This window comes from Melospiza melodia, chromosome 12 (assembly GCF_035770615.1).
Source record: "Melospiza melodia melodia isolate bMelMel2 chromosome 12, bMelMel2.pri, whole genome shotgun sequence".
Classification (NCBI taxonomy): domain Eukaryota; kingdom Metazoa; phylum Chordata; class Aves; order Passeriformes; family Passerellidae; genus Melospiza; species Melospiza melodia.
Genome location: NC_086205.1, coordinates 7,092,196 through 7,111,586, shown reverse-complemented (window position 1 = coordinate 7,111,586; position 19,391 = coordinate 7,092,196). Strand labels below are relative to the sequence as shown.

At 45.7% G+C, this 19,391-nt stretch overlaps 1 protein-coding gene across 3 annotated transcripts in view; it reads right to left on the bottom strand.

Moving 5' to 3' along the window:
- The window catches only part of FARP2 (FERM, ARH/RhoGEF and pleckstrin domain protein 2), a 76,901-nt gene extending 57,990 nt beyond the window's left edge, over positions 1 to 18,911 (bottom strand). For all 3 annotated transcript variants that reach the window (XR_010029148.1, XR_010029149.1, XM_063166599.1), the window contains exons 1-2: positions 18,857 to 18,911; positions 13,629 to 13,852 (exon numbers count right to left, since the gene is read on the bottom strand). Coding sequence is in view for 1 of the 3 variants with exons in the window: in XM_063166599.1 (XP_063022669.1) it covers positions 13,629 to 13,832 (204 nt within the window). In the remaining 2 variants the exon portion in view is untranslated. The remainder of the gene's footprint in view (positions 1 to 13,628; positions 13,853 to 18,856) is intronic.
- Positions 18,912 to 19,391: the final 480 nt, after the last annotated feature.

Here is a 19,391-nt window from a genome sequence, read left to right as displayed (position 1 = left end):
GCTGCAAATCTGAAATAGCTTTGGTATCTGCAGTGGTGTGAGCAAAGCTGACTGAATGCAACCCTGGAACCTCAGAGAAAAGCACAGAAGCAGGACACCAGATGGGCTTGTACCTCTCACTCAGGCTTTCACCAGCCATGGTACCTGTAAGAGCAGTCACAGCTTCAAACAGGTGAATTCATCTGGTGCAAACACAAATCATTCCAAAAGTTTCTTGGTATCACACTGGCTCAGGCCACTAATGCTGAAACCCCTAAATAAACTAAATAAAACTGCAAGTCAGGAGAAATGATGCAATTCTCAGTGACTGCAGATGTACAGAGATGCCAGGATGAGTGCTGACATGGTACATGAATATGAGTACTCATCTCTTTTTCTGAACAGGTTTTATGATGTCTAAAATGGCATTTTCTTGGGAAGAATACAGCTGCACTTTTTTAGCCAAAATCTGTGCTTACAGAAGACTCTGTGGGTATGGGTTTTTGCTTTTAAATGGTGACAACAAAATAAGGGTGATACAGGTAATGATAAACCACATCTCCAGTAAATTACATTGTTTCTGTGATGCCTCCTGAACGTTTCCCATGCAGGTTACAGACTCTGCCACAGGAGACATTTATGCCTGGAGGAATGAATTTTGGCAATCAAGTTTTTTAATTTTCAACTGAAACACATCTCTTGCTATTTAGAGTGAATAGGGTGGAAGAGACCTTATGGAGTCCAACCCAACCCCAACAGCTCAACTCAACCCTGGCACTCAGGGCCACATCCAGGCTTTGTTAAACACACCCAGGGATGGGGACTCCACCACCTCCCTGGGCAGCCATTCCACAACTTTATCACCTTTCTGTAAAAAACTCTTTCCTAATATCCAACCTCAATTTCCCTTGGCACAGCTTGAGGCTGTGTGCTCTGGCTGTGTCAGTGCTGCTGCAGAAAGAGCCCAGCCCCAGCTGAGCACAGGCACCTTTCAGGGAGACTGGTGAGGGCACCCCTGAGTCTCCTTTTCTCCAGGCTGAGCACCCCCAGCTCCCTCAGCTGCTCCTCAATGGACTTGTGCATGAATCTTAAAATAGTAACAGAAGCAAATATCCTCAAATCTAGTAGGACCCTTGTTTTTAAAGGTCTATTGTACACCTCCTTCTCCCAGGCCGCACAGAAGGGAACACTTTTGAGGCAGCAACACCCTGACCAAGCTCATGTGCAGAAAATGGGACATGCACTTTGCCTTTCCGTGGTACAAACCTTTAGAAGCCTCTGAACAGGACATGTCCTGTGACCCAGGTCTCTGATTTCTCATTCATGAAACAAAAAACCAATTCTGGTTCCAGCAACCACCTTTTGTTAGAGCTGACACAGTTGGATTCACTCCTGAAAGATGCCTGCTGACAATCAGACAAGTTTTACAGCCAAACTGTGCTGCACTGTCAAGGGATCTGTGTGCAGGGATAGTTCCACACAGGCATTAAAATGATCCCACCTGGATTTTAATACACAGCTTTCTTCCTTTCCCACTGAGCCACATCTTCTGGCTCCATCAAGTTCTGTGCCTGAAGACAATCTAGCTGCCTTCATCTCTCCCAAAAAAATAAGTTTTATGGCACAGATCCCTGGCACTTCTCCCCTTCCACTGTCAAGTCCATGCTCCTTCAAGAGAAACTGGAGATGAAGAAATTTAGATGGTTGGAGCTGGAATCACTTGGCAACCAATTAAATTATAAAGGTGCCATCCAAATGTTAAAAGTGTAAAATAATTTTGCTTGGGTTACCAACTGTAATTTTGGGTGTCATTTTCAATGAAAAGCTAAGAAAAACCTCAGTTTAAGCTCAGTATCATTTTGCATCCTTCAAAGGATAAATATCACATTTTGAAAGAACAGTATTCATTTTATTTTAAAATAAAAATGGGGTTCAAAAGCTTGAGACAGAACACAGTCTTTTATTATTTTGTCTCAAATTCTTTTGGAAAACTCCTCCTAGGAGTATTTGGTTCCTCAAGTTGTTTATTGCATTTATAACCATCCTTTCAGACAGAAATGAAAGTAACACAGTGGGCAGCTCCATGTCATTGTTTCATTTGCATAAAAGCAGCACAAAGCAAAATATTTGAGGTAATTTCTTAATTACTGTAATTCTGACAGCAGGGCAAGTAGCTGCATGAATGCATTTCATAAAGGTCCTGCTTTCAATACAAATTCACAACATAGCATACTTTCCATTCCAAACCTCTCAATTACTCTTTATTTTCTGCCCAGACAATGACTACTAATATTGCTGTATTTCACACAAGAAGAAAAAATGGGGCAAAAATATTATATTTCACATAAAAATATTTTAAAATAAATTAATTTTTAAATATTATATTTCACATTAAAAAGAAGAAAAAATGGGTCAGAAAACCTAAATAGGCAGCTAGCAACAGCTTTCCTTGGTGACCCTGCTCTAACTGTACTGTGGATAATTTTAATGAGTCACCATTAAAAGACTGATAAGTAGAATAGATTTATTTCAAAATAGATTTATTTCAAAATATTTCACTATAGAAATCAAACTTTAAAAGCTCCCTCAAAGCTGCACAAGTGCCAGCAGGTACCCTGACAGCCAGCCATGGCACAGAGAGCCCTGTGTGGCAAGAGAAACCCCAAACCAAACCCCAAACCCCTCCCAGTGCTCAGACAGCATCAAACAGGAACAACCACTCCCAGCTGAAGGTTCTTGCCTCAAGGAAATATCTCTATTTTTTACCTTATCAAAAGAATAAACATATTTAATGTTAGGAGTGCTTAGGATAGAGGAATAAAATATAATGTTTTTTAAGTAGTAACAGCGGTTATTTTTGTTTTATAGAACAATATAATCACAGGATGGTATGGGTAGGAAGAGACCTTAAAAAACTCACCCAGTGCCACCCCTTGCCATGGGCAGGGACACCTCCCACTGTCCCAGGTGGCTCCAAGCCCTGTCCAGCCTGGCCTTGGACACTGCCAGGGATCCAGGGGCAGCCACAGCTTCTCTGGGCACCCTGTGCCAGGGCCTCACCTCTCTCACAGGGAAGGATTTCTTCTCAACATTTCATCTAAATCTACCCTTCTTCATTTCAAAGCCAAATTAGTGATAGAATTAGAATAATTCAATACAATGCAAATTAAAATATCTGAGAGCAGGAATGTTCTATTTTCTTCTGTCCCAGGTTCTCCAAGCCCTGTCCAGCCTGGCCTTGGGCACTTCCAGGGATTCAGGGGCAGCCACAGCTGCTCTGGACACCCTGTCCCCAGGGCCTCAGCACCCTCACAGGGAACAATTCCTTCCCAATATCCCATCCATCCCTGCCCTCTGACAGTGGGAAGCCATTCCCTGTGTCCTGTCACTCCATCCTTTGTCCCCAGTCCCTCTCCAGCTCTCCTGGAGTGCCTGAAGGGGCTCTGAGGTCCTCCTGGAGCTTTCTCTTGTCCAGGCTCCTTCTCTTCAGCCTGGCTCCAGAGCAGAGGGGCTCCAGCCCTTGGAGCATCCCCATGGCCTTCTCCAGACTCACTCCAGCAGATCCATGTATTCCTGATGGCATCTCACCAGAGCAGAGCAGAGGGGGACAATCAAGCCCAGTGTTATTTGCTATTTTCTCAAATATCACTGCTACATGGCAGATCCCCCCTCTGCCATAATGTCTGAACTTAGGAAGAGAGAAATGCAAACTCAGCCTAGGGTTTTCAGCTCAGTATCATAGCTCAAAATCAAGGCTTCCTCTCTAACTCCCAAACTTGTTTTCCAGGACATCTTAACTTTCTGTTTCCACATATTTTAATTTAAAAACCAAAAACCCCCATATTTTCATAAGGACTAGTACTCTCATCTTCCAAAACTGGCATGCTGTCCTTGCTCCAACTTTCCAAAAAAGAAATCCACTTTTGGCAGCAGATAAACTGGAAGGGAAAATCAGTCCAAAAGTCAAGAGTTTGGAAAAAAAAGTGTTATAAAGCTGAGGTATAGAATGGAAACTCTTGTGCAGAGCCACTGGACCCAAGCAGCAGCAAACACCTTGGATTTTTGTGTCACAGAAATCAGAAATCTGCATCTCAGGAGAGCAATTCCTCCAGTTAACAGTGGATGTGCATGAGAGGCAGAAGTTTAGGTTTGACATCATCACTCACAAGCAGCCAACACAGAGCACCCTGTTTAAATAAATTTAAATAAAGGCCACTTCAGCATGGATTTTTATTGGTTTTTCTTCTTCAGGCCACTTTAAAAGTTTTCCTAATGAAAAAGTGATTTTTCACTTTATAAGAAATTAAAAAAATAGACAAATTGCAGCTAAACATAGATTTGTTATTTCCTTTCTTAATCAGAAATATGCAAACATTTTGGTGAGTTGATAGCTCTGTTTATCTCCAACCCTTCTGTAATCTGTTAGATCTCTGTCCAAATGAAGCGTGAGACAGAAAAAACACTCTCCAAAGTCCCTGTTAATAATCATCATTAATGCCACATGTAAACAAAACTGCATTTCTGAATGCAGGGTGGACATCAGAATCTTTATTAGAAAGAAGGAAATAATCTAATACCAGGAGGTATTAGAGGAATACCAGTCATCAACTTTGTGCTTTCATGGCTGAAACAAGATGACCTTACAGCTCCATATCCAGTATTCAATCTGCAGACTGGAAAAGCAAGAAACAACTGCCTTCCTCTGCAGTCCTTTATTGGTTCTCTCAGTTCTGATAGGAACTAATAACTCCAATGAAAATACTCCCTGATTCCCCACTAAAACAAGCACCAGGTAACAACTCTGTCTAACACTCTTTTCATGTGCTCAGCCAAATTGCTTAAATACTATTTTATTTTGATCATCTGAACATTTAACAATAAGTTTAAGCTTCAATTCTTTCAATTTTTCTTTTAACTCTTTGTGAAGAAAAGGGAATTTAAATACATTTATTTTATCCACCCTTCTATACTGACTTTACTAAGACCACATCAAGAATATTCTGCAGAGCATTTAACAGCTTCCAGAGCACAGGATGCAGCTTCATTATCACAAAATGAGATAGAGCTCACTTTCATCTTGAAAGTTCTTCTTTATAAAAAAGAAGAAGTTATTATGTTACAGAAAAAAGAATTATTGTGTTACAGCATTTCCACACTGCACTGAAGTATCATTTACTCAACTATGGAAGCTACAAACTCAAATAAAAATCTTGGAGCTATTTAAAGTTCCATTATTACACTCCATACTGGGCATTTTTTTGTTTAGGAGAAAAAATAAAATTCTAGGACACTCTCCCATTTTTTTTTTCTCCTAGGATTTCAGTGGTTGCTTTTGATGTGGTTTTGTCAGGGTTTTTTAAAGCAGAATCCACAGCCAGACAAATTATTCTAGAAATGGAAGCCTCTGGCTCATTTAATTAAGGCTAGCTTTAAAATTATGATCATTTAAAGGATCATTTAAGGCAATGTCAAAGCACTGAACCAGCTCTACCCAACAAACAAGCTTTTCCAGAGTGGCTAGACTTGCTGGATGTCTGAAAGTAGGAAAACAACAACTGGCTGACATGGGAAGACATTCCCAAAAGGGAGGGAATTATATGAATGAGACTGGGAAATGTATACTTGGGTAGAGAGCATGTAGACACAGAAAATGGTCCTGAGTTTTTAGAAATGGTGCTGAAATACCTGGAGTACTCAGAATAAAACTGCTGTAGAGTACCTGGGGAAGAAGGAAGCACATTCATTAACTTGGGCCACATCCTTGGACAGAGTTTCACAGGTACTGCTGGATGATTTGGCACCAGAGTTCTTGCTTGTTAATAATTAAACATCCAGGTGACAACAGTGACAGTACCACAGAGAGGAGCAGCTTTGGGGCAGCTGATCCCAAATTCAGGTTCACAGCAGAAAGTCTGAGCACCTCCTTTGTTCACACAAGGTAATAAAGAGAAGGAATGAGAAGTCAAGAGACTGATCTCAGTTTTTCCCCCTTGAACCTTCCTCCAGCCATTCCCTCAGGCCTGGCCACCCCACACACTCAGAGTGCTGCTGCTCCTGGGACCTTGCACAGCTTCATCTCATAGGCATGTACATGCATATAAATAAAACTCTATACTTTTAAGTCATTTTAAACATAGAAAATACTCTGTTTTCCTCTGTTCATAAAAAAAAAAAAAAAAAAAAAAAAAAAAAAAAAAAAACTAAAACACCACCTCACTAAAATTGCAAGTCTTTCAACTTTAATTGTGCTTTTGCCTCAAAACCATCATCCATGCCCACATTTACCAGACTTGATCTGGCCTTTCATACAATTACAGAATAGGTCAGGTTGGAAGGGACCTTAAACCCATCTCATTGCAATTTTTACCATGGGCAGGGACATCTCCCACTGTCCCAGGTTGCTCCAAGCTCTGTCCAGCCTGGCCTTGGGCACTGCCAGGGATCCAGGGGCAGCCACAGCTGCTCTGGGCAGCTGTCCCAGGGCCTGCCCACCCTCCCAGGGAACAATTCCTCATTCCCAATATCCCATCCATCCCTGCCCTCTGACAGTGGGAAGCCATTCCCTGTGTCCTGCCACTCCAGAACCTTGTCCCAAGTCCCTCTCCAGCTCTCCTGGAGCCCCTTCAGGTGCTCAAAGACCTCAGTAAGGGCTCCCCAGAGATTTTCCTTCTCCAGGCTGCACAATCCCAGCTCTCCCAGCCTTCCCTCCTAAGAGAGGTGTTACAGCACCCAGAGACTGCACTTCCCCTGCAAGGTGTTAGGCTACTCCAGGCTGACACTTCTTTGAGGAAATCTGCCCAAAGGAAATAATTTAAAACATCTAGAAGACAGTTATGACAGACTCCTTGGACAAAAGACAAACACAAATTGGGTATTTTTACAGAAAAGGCCAAAAGTCCCTTTTGTTTTGTGCAAAACTGAAGTGGTCCCAGCTGTCCTAACATCACTCCCCACTGTACTTTGAGCAGAGGTGGTGATGGGTTAATAAATACCCACAAGCCAGATTAGATAAGGCCAAGCTTTTCTAACTTCCCCATTTCCAGCAGGGGTTTCCTACACCCCTGGCTTCAGGCTGCCTGCCTGACAAGTGGGCTGAGGGCACAGCAACATTCTCCTGCTTTATTTCAGCTGAAGATGTGTCAGACAGTGCTAACAGAGTTCCTACAAAGCTTTGGGGTTTTTTCCTTTTCTAATTCTTGTTTTTACTAATGAATGACTGCTCAGTCAGAGAGAGGAGCCCACTCCCCTCCCATATCCAACACTCCAGCCTTGAACAGTAAATCTCTCATGCCAGGCATTGCCACCATAGCACAGCTTTTTAAATATTCCATATATATGGTCTGTCTCTTACCCAAGTAGGCAGCACTGCCTTTCCAAACAGGAATTTGGCTGCAGGGAGAAAGGGCTGACCCACAGGTGTGCATTTGCAACCCTGTTTAGCTAAATGCACATCCCCAAGTCTGTGTGCTCTGAACCCTGGGAGTACCATGACACAAAATCCTGGCTCAGCTCTAAGTCCCTTTCTCCAGTAGGCACAAACCTAAAATTTCTCTGCTCTCAGCACACTGAACTTCTGCAGCTGTCTTTGGCTGCTCGTGGGCTGATTCTTGGTTTGCTTTTGGGTTTCTTCCCTTTCAGGCTCCCTGTATTTTACAGAATTACCCATCTGTGAGCCACCCACACCCAAAAAAGGTTTAAAAGGTTTCCAGTGGACTTATTCTTGGTTTTTTTGTAGAATACAGCATTTCCTACAGCCATTTTGGTTGAATGGCATAAGACTGATTTCAGCTGATTTTCACTATTCTACATCAGCAGATTATGAAAACAGAAACAAACACCTGCCTAGTCACACAAACTGTTATAAATTCAATTCACAACTATTAAAAATTAATACTTCAAGGACTGTAATAACACTTGATCACCATTTTCCTAAATGGTTTCTGCGTTTTAAGATGCCAATTTTTTGCACAGGGATATTCAGACTGCTTTTTCTTTATTGCAGCACAACTCAATTTTCTTTACACATAATGTGACACCTAAGGTCAAGAGAACGGTAAAATAATAATTTTGGCTTATACGATTTAAAATCACATTTTTCCTAAAAAAAAAAAAAAAATGGACAAAACCCACACTCTAAATGTCTGTCAATAAAATGGCTGTGGTTTCACCTTTCCCCACCCCATACCACATTCCTACATGGCATCAAAAAAGTCCAGCTTCCAAACACAAAATAACAGGCCTAAAAATATATATAGTGGAATCAAACAGCACACAAAATGCAAAGCTTTAGTTACCTTCTTTTTAAAGCCTGTAATAATTGCAAATTTCAAAGAGTGAATTACTAACTTTCTCTTCTGAGGTCAGATAAAAATAAATCCTAAGGCAGCTTATTTGCCATATTTAGGAGACTCAAACTGAAGCAATGACAAACATCTGGCTATGATTCTTTCTGGAATTTTGACTATTTCTTCCTGGCTAGGGAAGAAAAACACTGTGAGCTGACCAACAGCACCTCAATTCCTCCAGCAGAGCACTTAATAGGATTCAGCAGCAGACTATTCCTTGACTCCTCACATATTTAAGCTGTTAATACTTTCACAGCACAGAAGGGAAAGCCTTCATGCAAGGAAGGTCTGAGCAGGCACAGAGAGAGCAAGGCACAGGCAGGAGGTGCCTGTGCCACCAGCAGCATGCCCAGGGCTCCCCAAGGCACACAGCAAGTGCTTTTCAGTGCCCACACCATTAACTCAGTGTTTAACACATGTTTCTCACTTAAAATTGCTCAATAACAGCAGTTAAAAGCTGCATCATTTCTGCACCATCCCCATGGAAGTTCTTGGGGCACTAAAGCTACCAAAACTCTGGTACTGAGAGCAGCATTTGCCATGTGCAGGAGTGGGAAACACTCCCCAAATCATGGCAAGGATTTTGCTTGATTCCTCACATATTTAAGCTGTTGATACTTTCACAGTACAGAGGGGGAAAGCCTTCATGCAAGGAAGGTCTGAGCAGGCACAGGGAGAGCAAGGCAGAGGCAGGAGGTGCCTGTGCCACCAGCAGCATGCCCAGGGCTCCTCATGGCACACAGCAGGTGCTTTTCAGAGCCCACAGCATTATCTCAGTGTTTAACATACATATTTCTTACTTAAAATTGCTCAATAACAGCAGTTAAAAGCTACATCACTTCTGCACTATCCCCATGGAAGTTTTTGGGACACTAAAGCTACCAAAACTCTGGTACTGAGAGCAGCATTTGCCATGTGCAGGAGTGGGAAACACTCCCCAAATCATGGCAAGGATTTTGCTTGATTCCTCACATATTTAAGCTGCTGATACTTTCACAGCACAGAAGGGAAAGCCTTCATGGCAGGAAGGTCTGAGCAGGCACAGAGAGAGCAAGGCACAGGCAGGGGGGCACAAGTGCCAGAGCCAGGACTGGGCTGCCTGTGCCACCAGCAGCATGCCCAGGGCTCCTCATGGCACACAGCAAGTGCTTTTCAGTGCCCACAGCATTGTCTCAGTGTTTAACACATGTTTCTTACTTTAAATTGCTCAATAACAGCAGGTAAAAGCTACATCACTTCTGCACTATCCCCATGGAAGTTTTTGGGGCACTAAAGCTACCAAAACACTGCTGCTGAGAGAGCATTTGCCATGTGCAGGAGTGGGAAACACTCCCCAAACCATGGGAAGGATATTGCAGTCAGATTGCTTCCTCTGCCATCCCAAAAACTTCCTGCAGCCCCAGCCCAGCTCCTGATTTCAGGGCCTCCAATGGCTGCTCAAAAACAATGGGCATCCCAGGGGAAGCCACTTTCATGGCACCTTTTCAATCACAGATAACTGCAGACTGCACAGAAACCAGAATAATCAGAGTTATTCTATTCCACTCTAAACATGAGGATGGAGAGTAGCTTTGCACTTTTATTAATGCAATTTATAAATTTCAATAAGCCAAGGAAGTGCCCAGCAAAGGCACTATCACTGTCAGAGTAATCAAGTACACATTTTCATTTAGTACAGAATGAGCCACTTTGGTTTTGTGGTAATTAATAGTTTTGCAGGGTACATCAATGAACAAAGCAGACAAAAGCAGTGAGAGGACACTAATTAATAATAAACTAAAGGGAAATTACAGTGTAATCTTATCTAATTAGTCTGTTCTCAAGAATGGCAGTGGAGTCCACCCCTGTCAGAGGGAGAGGGACACCTCAGACAGCATGGCAGGGATGCAGAACTTCATTACTGCATTACATACCAAAAAAACTTAAAAAGAAATTACTTCTGTTCTCAAAACAACCCAACAAAGATTAGCACAAAAGAAAAAAAATATTGTACAAATATTTTTGATTCCCAAATTTCATCTGACATCCAAGCAGAAGGAGAAGAGGAAGTACATGCCATTGAAGAAGCACCAAGTTCTCCCCAAACAATTCAGTAAACTTGAAGCATAATAATATAAACTACTTTTTCTGGGGCACTTCCTCATAGCAGAGAGAATATTTCATGTAAAAGAATTTCCTAAATGACACATATCACACAGGCCAAATATTAAACATCATCTGCTGGCAGCAATTCCATTAAATGTCATTTTGGTGAATTCAACCCAGCCCAGACCCTTTCACTTAAGAGTCTGCCACATTTTTGTCCTGATCAAAAGCCTCCAAGTTTAATCTCTTCAGAAAATCTGGAAAGCTGGCAGAACTTCTGCTGTAAAACCCTGATTACTTTGAAGTGTGAACTAAATTGAATTTACCAATCATTCATCTCACAGTCTGCAAAACCTCCCTTTGGACTTATTTTGGAGAGAAGAGGCCAGGTAACCCAGGAAATGGCACATGCCAGATTAGAGCTGACTAAACAAGCTGGCTGTAAAAAGGGGAAAAAAAACAACTCATGGAAATAGTGAATATTGCAGCCTAGCTTTGAATGGATATGTTTCATTCTCTCTTCTCTTTTGGAAGGGAAAGGAGAACCCATAAATAGTCCATTTTCAGTTGTTTTAAACTCCAGAAAACATTGAGTATTTCTCCATCCCTTAACATCCAAATAAGATTCATTGGAGGAAGTCTCTGCCCAACACACTTTAAAGAATAATTCCCTCTTAGTAATTAATAAAATTCCTACTTAGAAATCAAACCTTATGAAACAGATGGAGAAAATGGACAGAGCCAGTGGACATAAAAGGTGGTAAAATGTAGCTATGTGGAACTTTCAGCAAACTGTTCCAGATACACCAACAACACAAAGAAAAAACTGTTCTTTCCCATTTTGTTCTCTCTCCATCCATGACATCACTCTGTCAGTCTCTTTCCTTGCTCTTTGGCAAGTTAAGAAGTCAAGTGGGCTACCAAAAAGGGCAACCACCAACTCCTGCCAGGAGAGAAGCAACAGTTTTAAACTCATCTTGGAGAAAGGAAGGGATGACAGGTAAAGCTGCATGGATTAAGTTGTTGCTGTGGCTACTCTGTTCATCCCATATGGTTAAAAATGCTCCTGTGGCTCATTTTAGGCAGGGAGGAATAAACAGGGTTACTGCAGCAGGTTCCCCACCACACTGCACAGGGAAGCTGATCCTACACTCAGTCTTGTCTGTCCTTCCACTGACACACCACTTTTCCCAATAAAAAGTCACTTGCCATAGCTCTTACAGACAGAAAAATGATTTTTCCCAAAATCATTTGGTAAAAAAAGCCCCAAAGCACCTTTTGGGATCACCCCATCTCCCCAGGCAGGCAGTGAGTGCCACTGCACTGACAAACTACAGCTGACCTGAATCAAACACAAACCCCAGCTGATCACATCTTGTTTTCACAGCTAGTGACAAAAATTACAAAAGCAAAGAGAATGGGCAAGTGGCCTGGCAGTGTGACCCTGCACTCCTCCAGGACAGCTGCTTGGCCACCAGTTTCTCTAATTGCTTTTTGAAAAATGACTGTGCTAGCACACACACCTATTCAGCAGTGTCACTGCCTTTTCCTAACTCCTGCCCTCAATAATAAGTGAAAAATTCCCATTTTCCACAACAAACAGCAGTCAGCAGCTCCTGCTATCCCAACAGCTCACCAGAGAAATCAGGCAGATGGTCACAGTTTAATACCTCATGCCTGTTTTCTATCATTTGCTACCTTATTTAGCCAAAACTGAAAGGCCATGGAGGCAGTGTTAGCTGGACTGCAATGCCACAGCTGCTGACTCTGGACCTTTCTGTGCTCAGTGCTCTGAGGCTGACCCAAGGCTGACCCCTCTTCCTCATCACTCCCAGCATCAGGCATGAGGTTTTTAAGTTTTTCAATTCCAACTGATCTCATAAAGAAAAGCAGCACAATATTAATTATGCTAGTGCCTGAATTTGGGTGTTTCCGTGGGTGCCATAATCAGAGAGAGCTTTCCAGGTAAAGCAAACTAAGACAGCTCCTAATTATGGTTAACACATACAGCACAACAGCTGAAAGCCCAGAAACCTGGCCTTGCCCTGACTTTCAAAATTACAGAGCTGAGGGTGTTACTTGGAGTTGTTTTCTTCTTTTTTGAATCAAAACACAAAAGCACATCTACATCAACTTGGAAAAATAAATAAAATTATCCTTCAAAAGAACCAAAGTCAGCAGATTTTGTAAAAAAATATTCTAACATAACATAAAGGGAAAAAAAGAGGCTTTTGTGTGCTATGTGGTACATGAGGGATGGGTGGGTTTGCAGCACCAGACACTCTGTGCTCAAGGGGAGGATACAGGCACAGCCTCACTCTAAAAAACAAAAAACAGATTTCACATCTGAGACTTGAACAGCTGGACAGAATCTGTGGAACACATCCCCAAATCCAGTATTTCTTCAGAGTTCCACAGCCATCTTTTTCACTCTATTTGAAAAACCTTTTTTGAGTCTGTGCAATGAACTAAAGCTCCAAGTGGCAATTCTAAATTACTGATGACAGTTTGATACTAATGTAGAATGTCTGATAGCTGAGTATCTTCACTACAACACAGTTGTTTTCTAACAACAGATCCCAGGTAAACTAGAATTTAACTCAGAGGTTAATGCTGAAAATGTAACAAGAATTGGAAGAAAAAAAAACTAGTTTCAAAGCAGAATCTCCCTAATTTGTGCATGGCTTCTATGTCTCATGGCAGAATTCCCCAAGCATACTTTTAAATCAACATTTTCAGAAACACTGAACTGACACTGCTTTGGTGCATCCCTCCCATGCTGGCAATCAAAGACTTTCAAATAAGAGCAAGTTTACTTGGAGAGGATACAAACCCTTAAAATAATTAATATACAGCAGTAACTAAGGCAAAGCTCTTGTGCTCTCCCAGCTGCCAAATTGACAAAGCTGCATGCAGCTCAGGAAGCAAGAACATTTTGGCAGGAGACAGTTGCTGCTCCCCCAAAGCAAACAACAAACAAAAACTCTCCTTACAGTATGTGCTTGGATTTAAAGTCTGTTAAAAACACAAAACATCTGTTATACTTGAAAGATTTTAAAAAACAAGCCATGCAACTGCTATCACTGCTTGTAAGCAGGTAAATCCCAACAGGAATCTGCATGGCTCAAAATGTCCCAGCTCTCTACAGAGGCACATCCTTATGAGCTTTAAATTCTCAGAGGCTCAGTGTGCTTGAAGTCAGGTTTAAATCTCTCTTACCTCAATGTCAAGAACTTCCACTGTGTTGTCCAACATCTTGATTTTGACGGGGAGGTCGCGCTCGTGCGCCTTGGCGGGCGATGAGGCCATGGCAGGCAGGAGGTTCTGCCCTGGCTCCAAGGTGCTCACCCCTGAGCTCTTCTGGGCACCCAAACGAGAGCCTGGAGTCTGCAGAACTCTGTAGGTTCCTTCTATCTCTCCCATCTTCCAACAGCAAGCAGAGTCTGTAGAAATATGGGAGGAAATAGAGGGTTAGGGTTACAGCCTGAAAGATTTTACACTGACATCGTGGATGGAAATACCACTCAGTGAGGCACTATCACAAAATCCTTATCTAACATTCTTTATCCCACTAGCAAAATCACTAAGAAAGTTAATGAAGCTCTGGACAGGGCTTGGAGCAACCTGGTCTAGAGGAAGGTGTCCCTGCCCATGGGAGAGGTTGGAACAAGATGAGCTTTAGGGTCCCTTCCAACCCAAACTGTGCTATAATGACTAAAATCCAAGAGCTGGGAAGAAAAACCAACCATTCTGAAGCATGGTTAAGAAATGGGATAGTCAAACTTGTGCCTTCTGCCCTCTCAACATGAACATTTTTGGTTGTGACAAGGTTTTTCTGCTGATGAGCCTCCTCCCACAGCAGCATGAGCACTGGGGACAAGAAGGTACCCAACCATCCCACTGACTGCACACTGAGATAACAGAACTATTAACTTCCTGCACCCCAAAATGGTGATTCATGCAAAACCTTAACTGCTGGCAGCTCAGAGCCTCCATCAGGCATTCTGAAGCATGGTTAAGAAATGGGCTAGTCAAACTTGTGCCTTCTGCCCTCTCAACATGAACATTTTTGGTTCTGACAAGGTTTTTCTGCTGATGAGCCTCCTCCCACCAGCAGCATGAGCACTGGGCACAGAGAAGGGCAAGGCAGGTGCCTCTCATGGGTACCCAACCATCCCACTGCACACTGAGATAACAGAACTATTAACTTCCTGCACCCCCAAAATGATGATTCATACAAAACCTCAGCTGCTGGCAGCTCAGAGCCCTCATCAGGCACTGCTACAAGGTAACAGCTCCTCACCTCACCAGAAATTTGTGCTATATCCACATTAAATCAGTGGGAAAAAATCTCAGTTACAGACACAGGCACTGGTGAGTGTAGGCTGACTCCTACACAGGAGCCTTGGTGGCAGCTGTGCAGAGCCAATCTTTAATTTGACATGGGGAAAATGTCCCACGAGGCTGTCCCAGCTCTGCCATGCCACCAGGGCAGTGGTGATGTTTGCATGGGGAACCACAGTGGGGTCTACACAAAGGTGAGGCCTGTGTGCTCAGAATGCAGCACTGCCCCTGCCCCATGCCCACCCCTGGCACTGAGCATTGGGCAGCAGGAGCACCCAGGGAGGCTGCCTGGGCCTTTTGGGTGAGTTACCCAAACACCACAGTGTGTGCCAACACAAGAGTGTGTGGCACTGCAGTGGGACAGCTTCAGTCCAAAGGAGGGACAGGTTATTGTTTTAGTAAAAGTGTTTTGTCAGAAAAGAAGAAAGGCAGCTCATGACAACACTCCTTTGTCTCTGTGCTCAGAGTAGGTAGGCAGCCTACTGCAAGGATCTGAATGAAGCCAGCCCTAGATGTCCTTACTAATTGCTTGGGGGTGTTTATGTTTCAATTCTCACACACATCAAGACTGGTCAAATGTCTTCCTAGCTTGCAGCCCAGTGCATTTTCACTTTTTGGGGGTTTTATTTTTATACTTGTAGATCCCTGTAGAGATAAACTTACTCCAGAAGGGCAGAGAGATGCCTCCCCACCTAATCACAGCCACCACAAGATTTGTGGGGCCTCTGAGCCCCTGCAGAGCCCTGAGCAAGCAGCACAGGTGAGAGCACCCAGAGATGTCACCAGCCTCCCATGCAACAAGAAAGTGTGACAATCACAGAATAATTATGACTGAAAAAGTCTCTGACATCATCAGGTCCAGCCCCTAACCCAGCACTGCCTACACCACCAAACCATGTCCCCAAGTGCCCCATCCACACATGTTTGAACACTTCAGGGATGGAGACTCCACCAGAGCCCTAGGAAGCCTGTTCCAATGCCTGACCAACCTTTCAGTGAATAAATTTTCCCTGCTATTGAATGTAAATGTCCTCTGACACAGCTTGAGGCCATTTCCTCTTGTGCTGCCCCTTGTTCCCTGGGGGCAGAGCCTGACCCCCACTTGGCTGCACCCTCCTGTCAGGGAGTTACAGAGAGCAGGAAGGTTCCCCTAAGCCTCCTGTTCCCCAGGCTGAGCTCCCCCAGCTGTGCCTCACCTTTCTTGCTCTCCAGACCCTTCCCCAGCGCCACTGCCCAACTCTAGACAGGCACCAGGGACCCAAAACCAAACCCAGCATGAAGGATGAGCTTAACCCTAAAAGTGGGCACACGCTGCCCTGTGCCCAGCTTTGGGTGACAAATAATCATTAAGTTTTTTTCTTAGGGTGTTTCATGTGTATTCTTTGGCTGAACTTCTTGGTCCATGTGGCCACACAGCCAATGAGGAAAACTTTTAGGTCATAAATTTTAAAAGCACCCTAACAACAAAATTCAGAGGTGTAAACTGGGTATCTCTTTCTGCTAACTGCTAATCTGAAGGAAAACCAGAGCTTGATCTGGTCACCTGTATGCCCTTGTTATCATGTCCCTTATCAGGTAATGCCATGGTAAATTTTTGCTGTTGGCATTCAGAAGCCCATGATCACCTGGAGCTGCCCAGGATCAGTCACACTCCTCACAGGGCTCTTTATTAGCCAGCCACTCTTAAAATTAGTGCTCCAGGAGCACTCATTCCCTCCTGAATAAACAGCTCCTGCAAGAGACACACTCTGCAGTTACTCAAAAGGAAAAAAATGCAGGGAGCAAGAGCAGAGGCAGCAGCAGGAAGAGCCCTGCAGAGCCTCAGCAGCCTCCCCTCCAGCTGGAGGCAGCTGCTGCCCCAAGGAAGGCAGGCAGGCCCCCCAAGGCCGGGCTCAGGGGCAGCTCCTGGGCACTCTCCAGCTTTGGTCACCAGCCAGGAGAGACCAGAGTCACACCAAACAGGAACTGCACGTGTCAAAGTCCCTCCCCACTGGTGGTAACAGGAAAAGTGAACTCAGTGGGGCTTGATCTCGCGTCTCACTGATGACATGTTCCTAAAAATATTTCCAATATTCAGATTTTAAAGGCCAAACAAGCACTGGGCACAACACACGTGTGCAGAAGCATGATGCACAGAAGAGCAGTGGAGCATCCCCCCCATGGCACACCCTGCTCCCTGCCAAGGCACCCCACTGGTGCCACCAGAGCTGCTGACAACCCCCAGATGTCCCAGTCTGCTCCCTCTGCCTCCACCAGCCCATGTGTGAGGAGTGCCAGCCAAGCCAAGCACTACCTCCAGTTTCTGCAGTTTCACCACCACAGCTACATAGGGTGTTTTAAGTACTCTGACTACACATATGGCATTTCTGGACAAAACCCACAGTGTCATGGCTCAGGAAACACTTCAGTTCAAGGGCTGACTATGAAAGGAGGAGGAAAATGAGCTAGAGACAGGCTGCAAGCTCCAAGAACAGAATTTCTACAGGCAGAGCAGAGCAGAACATCCCACCAAGAGCTTCCTGCCATGAGTGAGCCACAACAAGATCTCAACAATGCAAAACTAAAATATAATATCACCACAACACTGGTGTTCTGGCATAAAAAAAAATCTTCCTTCCATTGTCTCTCCCTGAACTTGCTTGCACCTAGTGTTTCTCCTGATCATTTCCTACAAATTGGGACCCAGGGACTAAAGTTAAATCTACTCCCTGAAGCACAGTGACTGAATGAGTGCTGCTCTCAGCCCTAAATGAAGGAGCAAACAAAACAAAATTTAGGTAGCAGTATATTCTTTTCATTTTTACCAGGTGCTTTGCAAAATACCTTTTAAGTCACAATGAGTTTCATCTTCTATTTGGATGGAATAAACATATTTTTCAGAAGCAAGACAGCGTTTTCAGCTACCAGCAAATCTGGAAAGGCAGCTTATATCTAAGTATATGCAAGATCATAGAAATATAGAGTGGCATGGGTTTAAAGGAACTTTAAAGCCCACCTTGTTCCAACCCCCTGCCATGGGCAGGGACACCTTCCACTAGACCAGTTTACTTCTAGCCCCTTCAATCTGGCTTTGCACACTTGGATGACACCAAGGGCTTTCCAAGGAGCTCCTCTGAGCACGGTGTCTTTTGGTCAGTGGTTCATGGCAGGGTCCATGCTCCATCCCTCACCCATGCAGGAGGCAGATCTGAAGTGAGGCCAGTTCCCCAGCAGTGTGAGCAGGGTGTTAATTCCAATAGCTACACTCGGAGCAGCAAGGAAGTACAAAAGAGCAAACTTGCCTCTCTTAACTCTTTAAGCCACAGCCACCCGTTAGCACAGCTGCACTGAGCTGACACAAATGATGCACCAGGAATCCATCACCGCAGCGAAGACGGTGAAGATTCCGAGTGCTCCATGGTGAGAGGAGCGATGTCTCTCCCTGAGCCGCACCTCAGGCTCCCCTAGGGCCCGTCCCAGCTCACGCCCCGAAGGGTTCCATGGCTCTCCCTGCACACGCCGGCCGGGACGGAGCTGGATGGGCGGGGACAGCGGGGAATGTCCGCGGCCGGTCCCAGCCAGGTGAGCGGCGCTTCAGCAGCGCCTCTCGGACCGAGCAGCCGGGCCAGGCAGGACGCTCCCGGCCCGGGTGCCCGCACGGAGGCGGTCAGGGACGGGCCGTGCCGGGGACGGGCCGTGCCGGGGACGGGCCGTGCCGGGGCGCGGCTGCCCTCACACTCGCAGCCCGGCAGGGCAGGGGCGAAGCCGCCCAGGCCGGACCTGCGGCAGCCCCAGCGAAGGCGCTCTCTAAGCCCCGGGGAAGCCGCTCCCCAGGCCCCGGCAGCCCCCGAGCCGGCGCCTCGTCCCGGGGCTGGCCGAGCACGGCCCGCGTTCCCCGGCCCGGCTCTCACACGAGCGCCGCGGGCCGGGGCCGCACCACCGGCAGCGGCGGAAGCGCGGCCGCGCAGGCGGGGCCGAGCCACCGGCCTGGGGCGCCGCTCGCCGGCAGCGCCGCTCCGGCCCCCTCAGCCCCGGCCCCCTCAGCTCCCGCCCCGCGCCCGCTCCCCGCGCTCCGGCCCCGGCCCGGTTCGGTTCGCGGCCCGGAGCCGCCGCCCCGCGCTCACCTCCAGGCCGGGCCCGCTCCGCCGCCGCCCGCGCTCACACCGGCCCCGAGCGGCCCCGCCCCGCCCCGCCCGGCTGTGGGCAGCGGGACCGGGGCGGGACCGGCCCCACCCTGCGGGCGGGTAACGGGGCCCGGGGCAGGGCCCGCGGCTCGCACCGCGCACGGAGCTCAGCGGGATACAGAACACAGACACACACCGAGCCCTCCCGCTGCCACACAGCCCCGCCGGTCCCGCCGGGATCGGAGAATTATTTTATACCGAAACGGAACCCAAAGTGGGGTTTTGCAGCACGAGGAAGGCTTTAAAATAACATTTCCATGCGAAGCTGAAGGACAGGCTGCTGCACAAGACCTGCACCCCAAAAAGAGGCACATGAGATCCCCCAGTGCCACCACAGACATCCATCAGGCGCACCCCACAGATCTCACTTGCTCAGGGAAACACCACCCTGGGGGACAACACCACGCCAGTAACCAGCCCCAGGCCACGTAGTGAAAATTTTAGGTCTTGACTAGGTTAAATTTTTCACATGTGA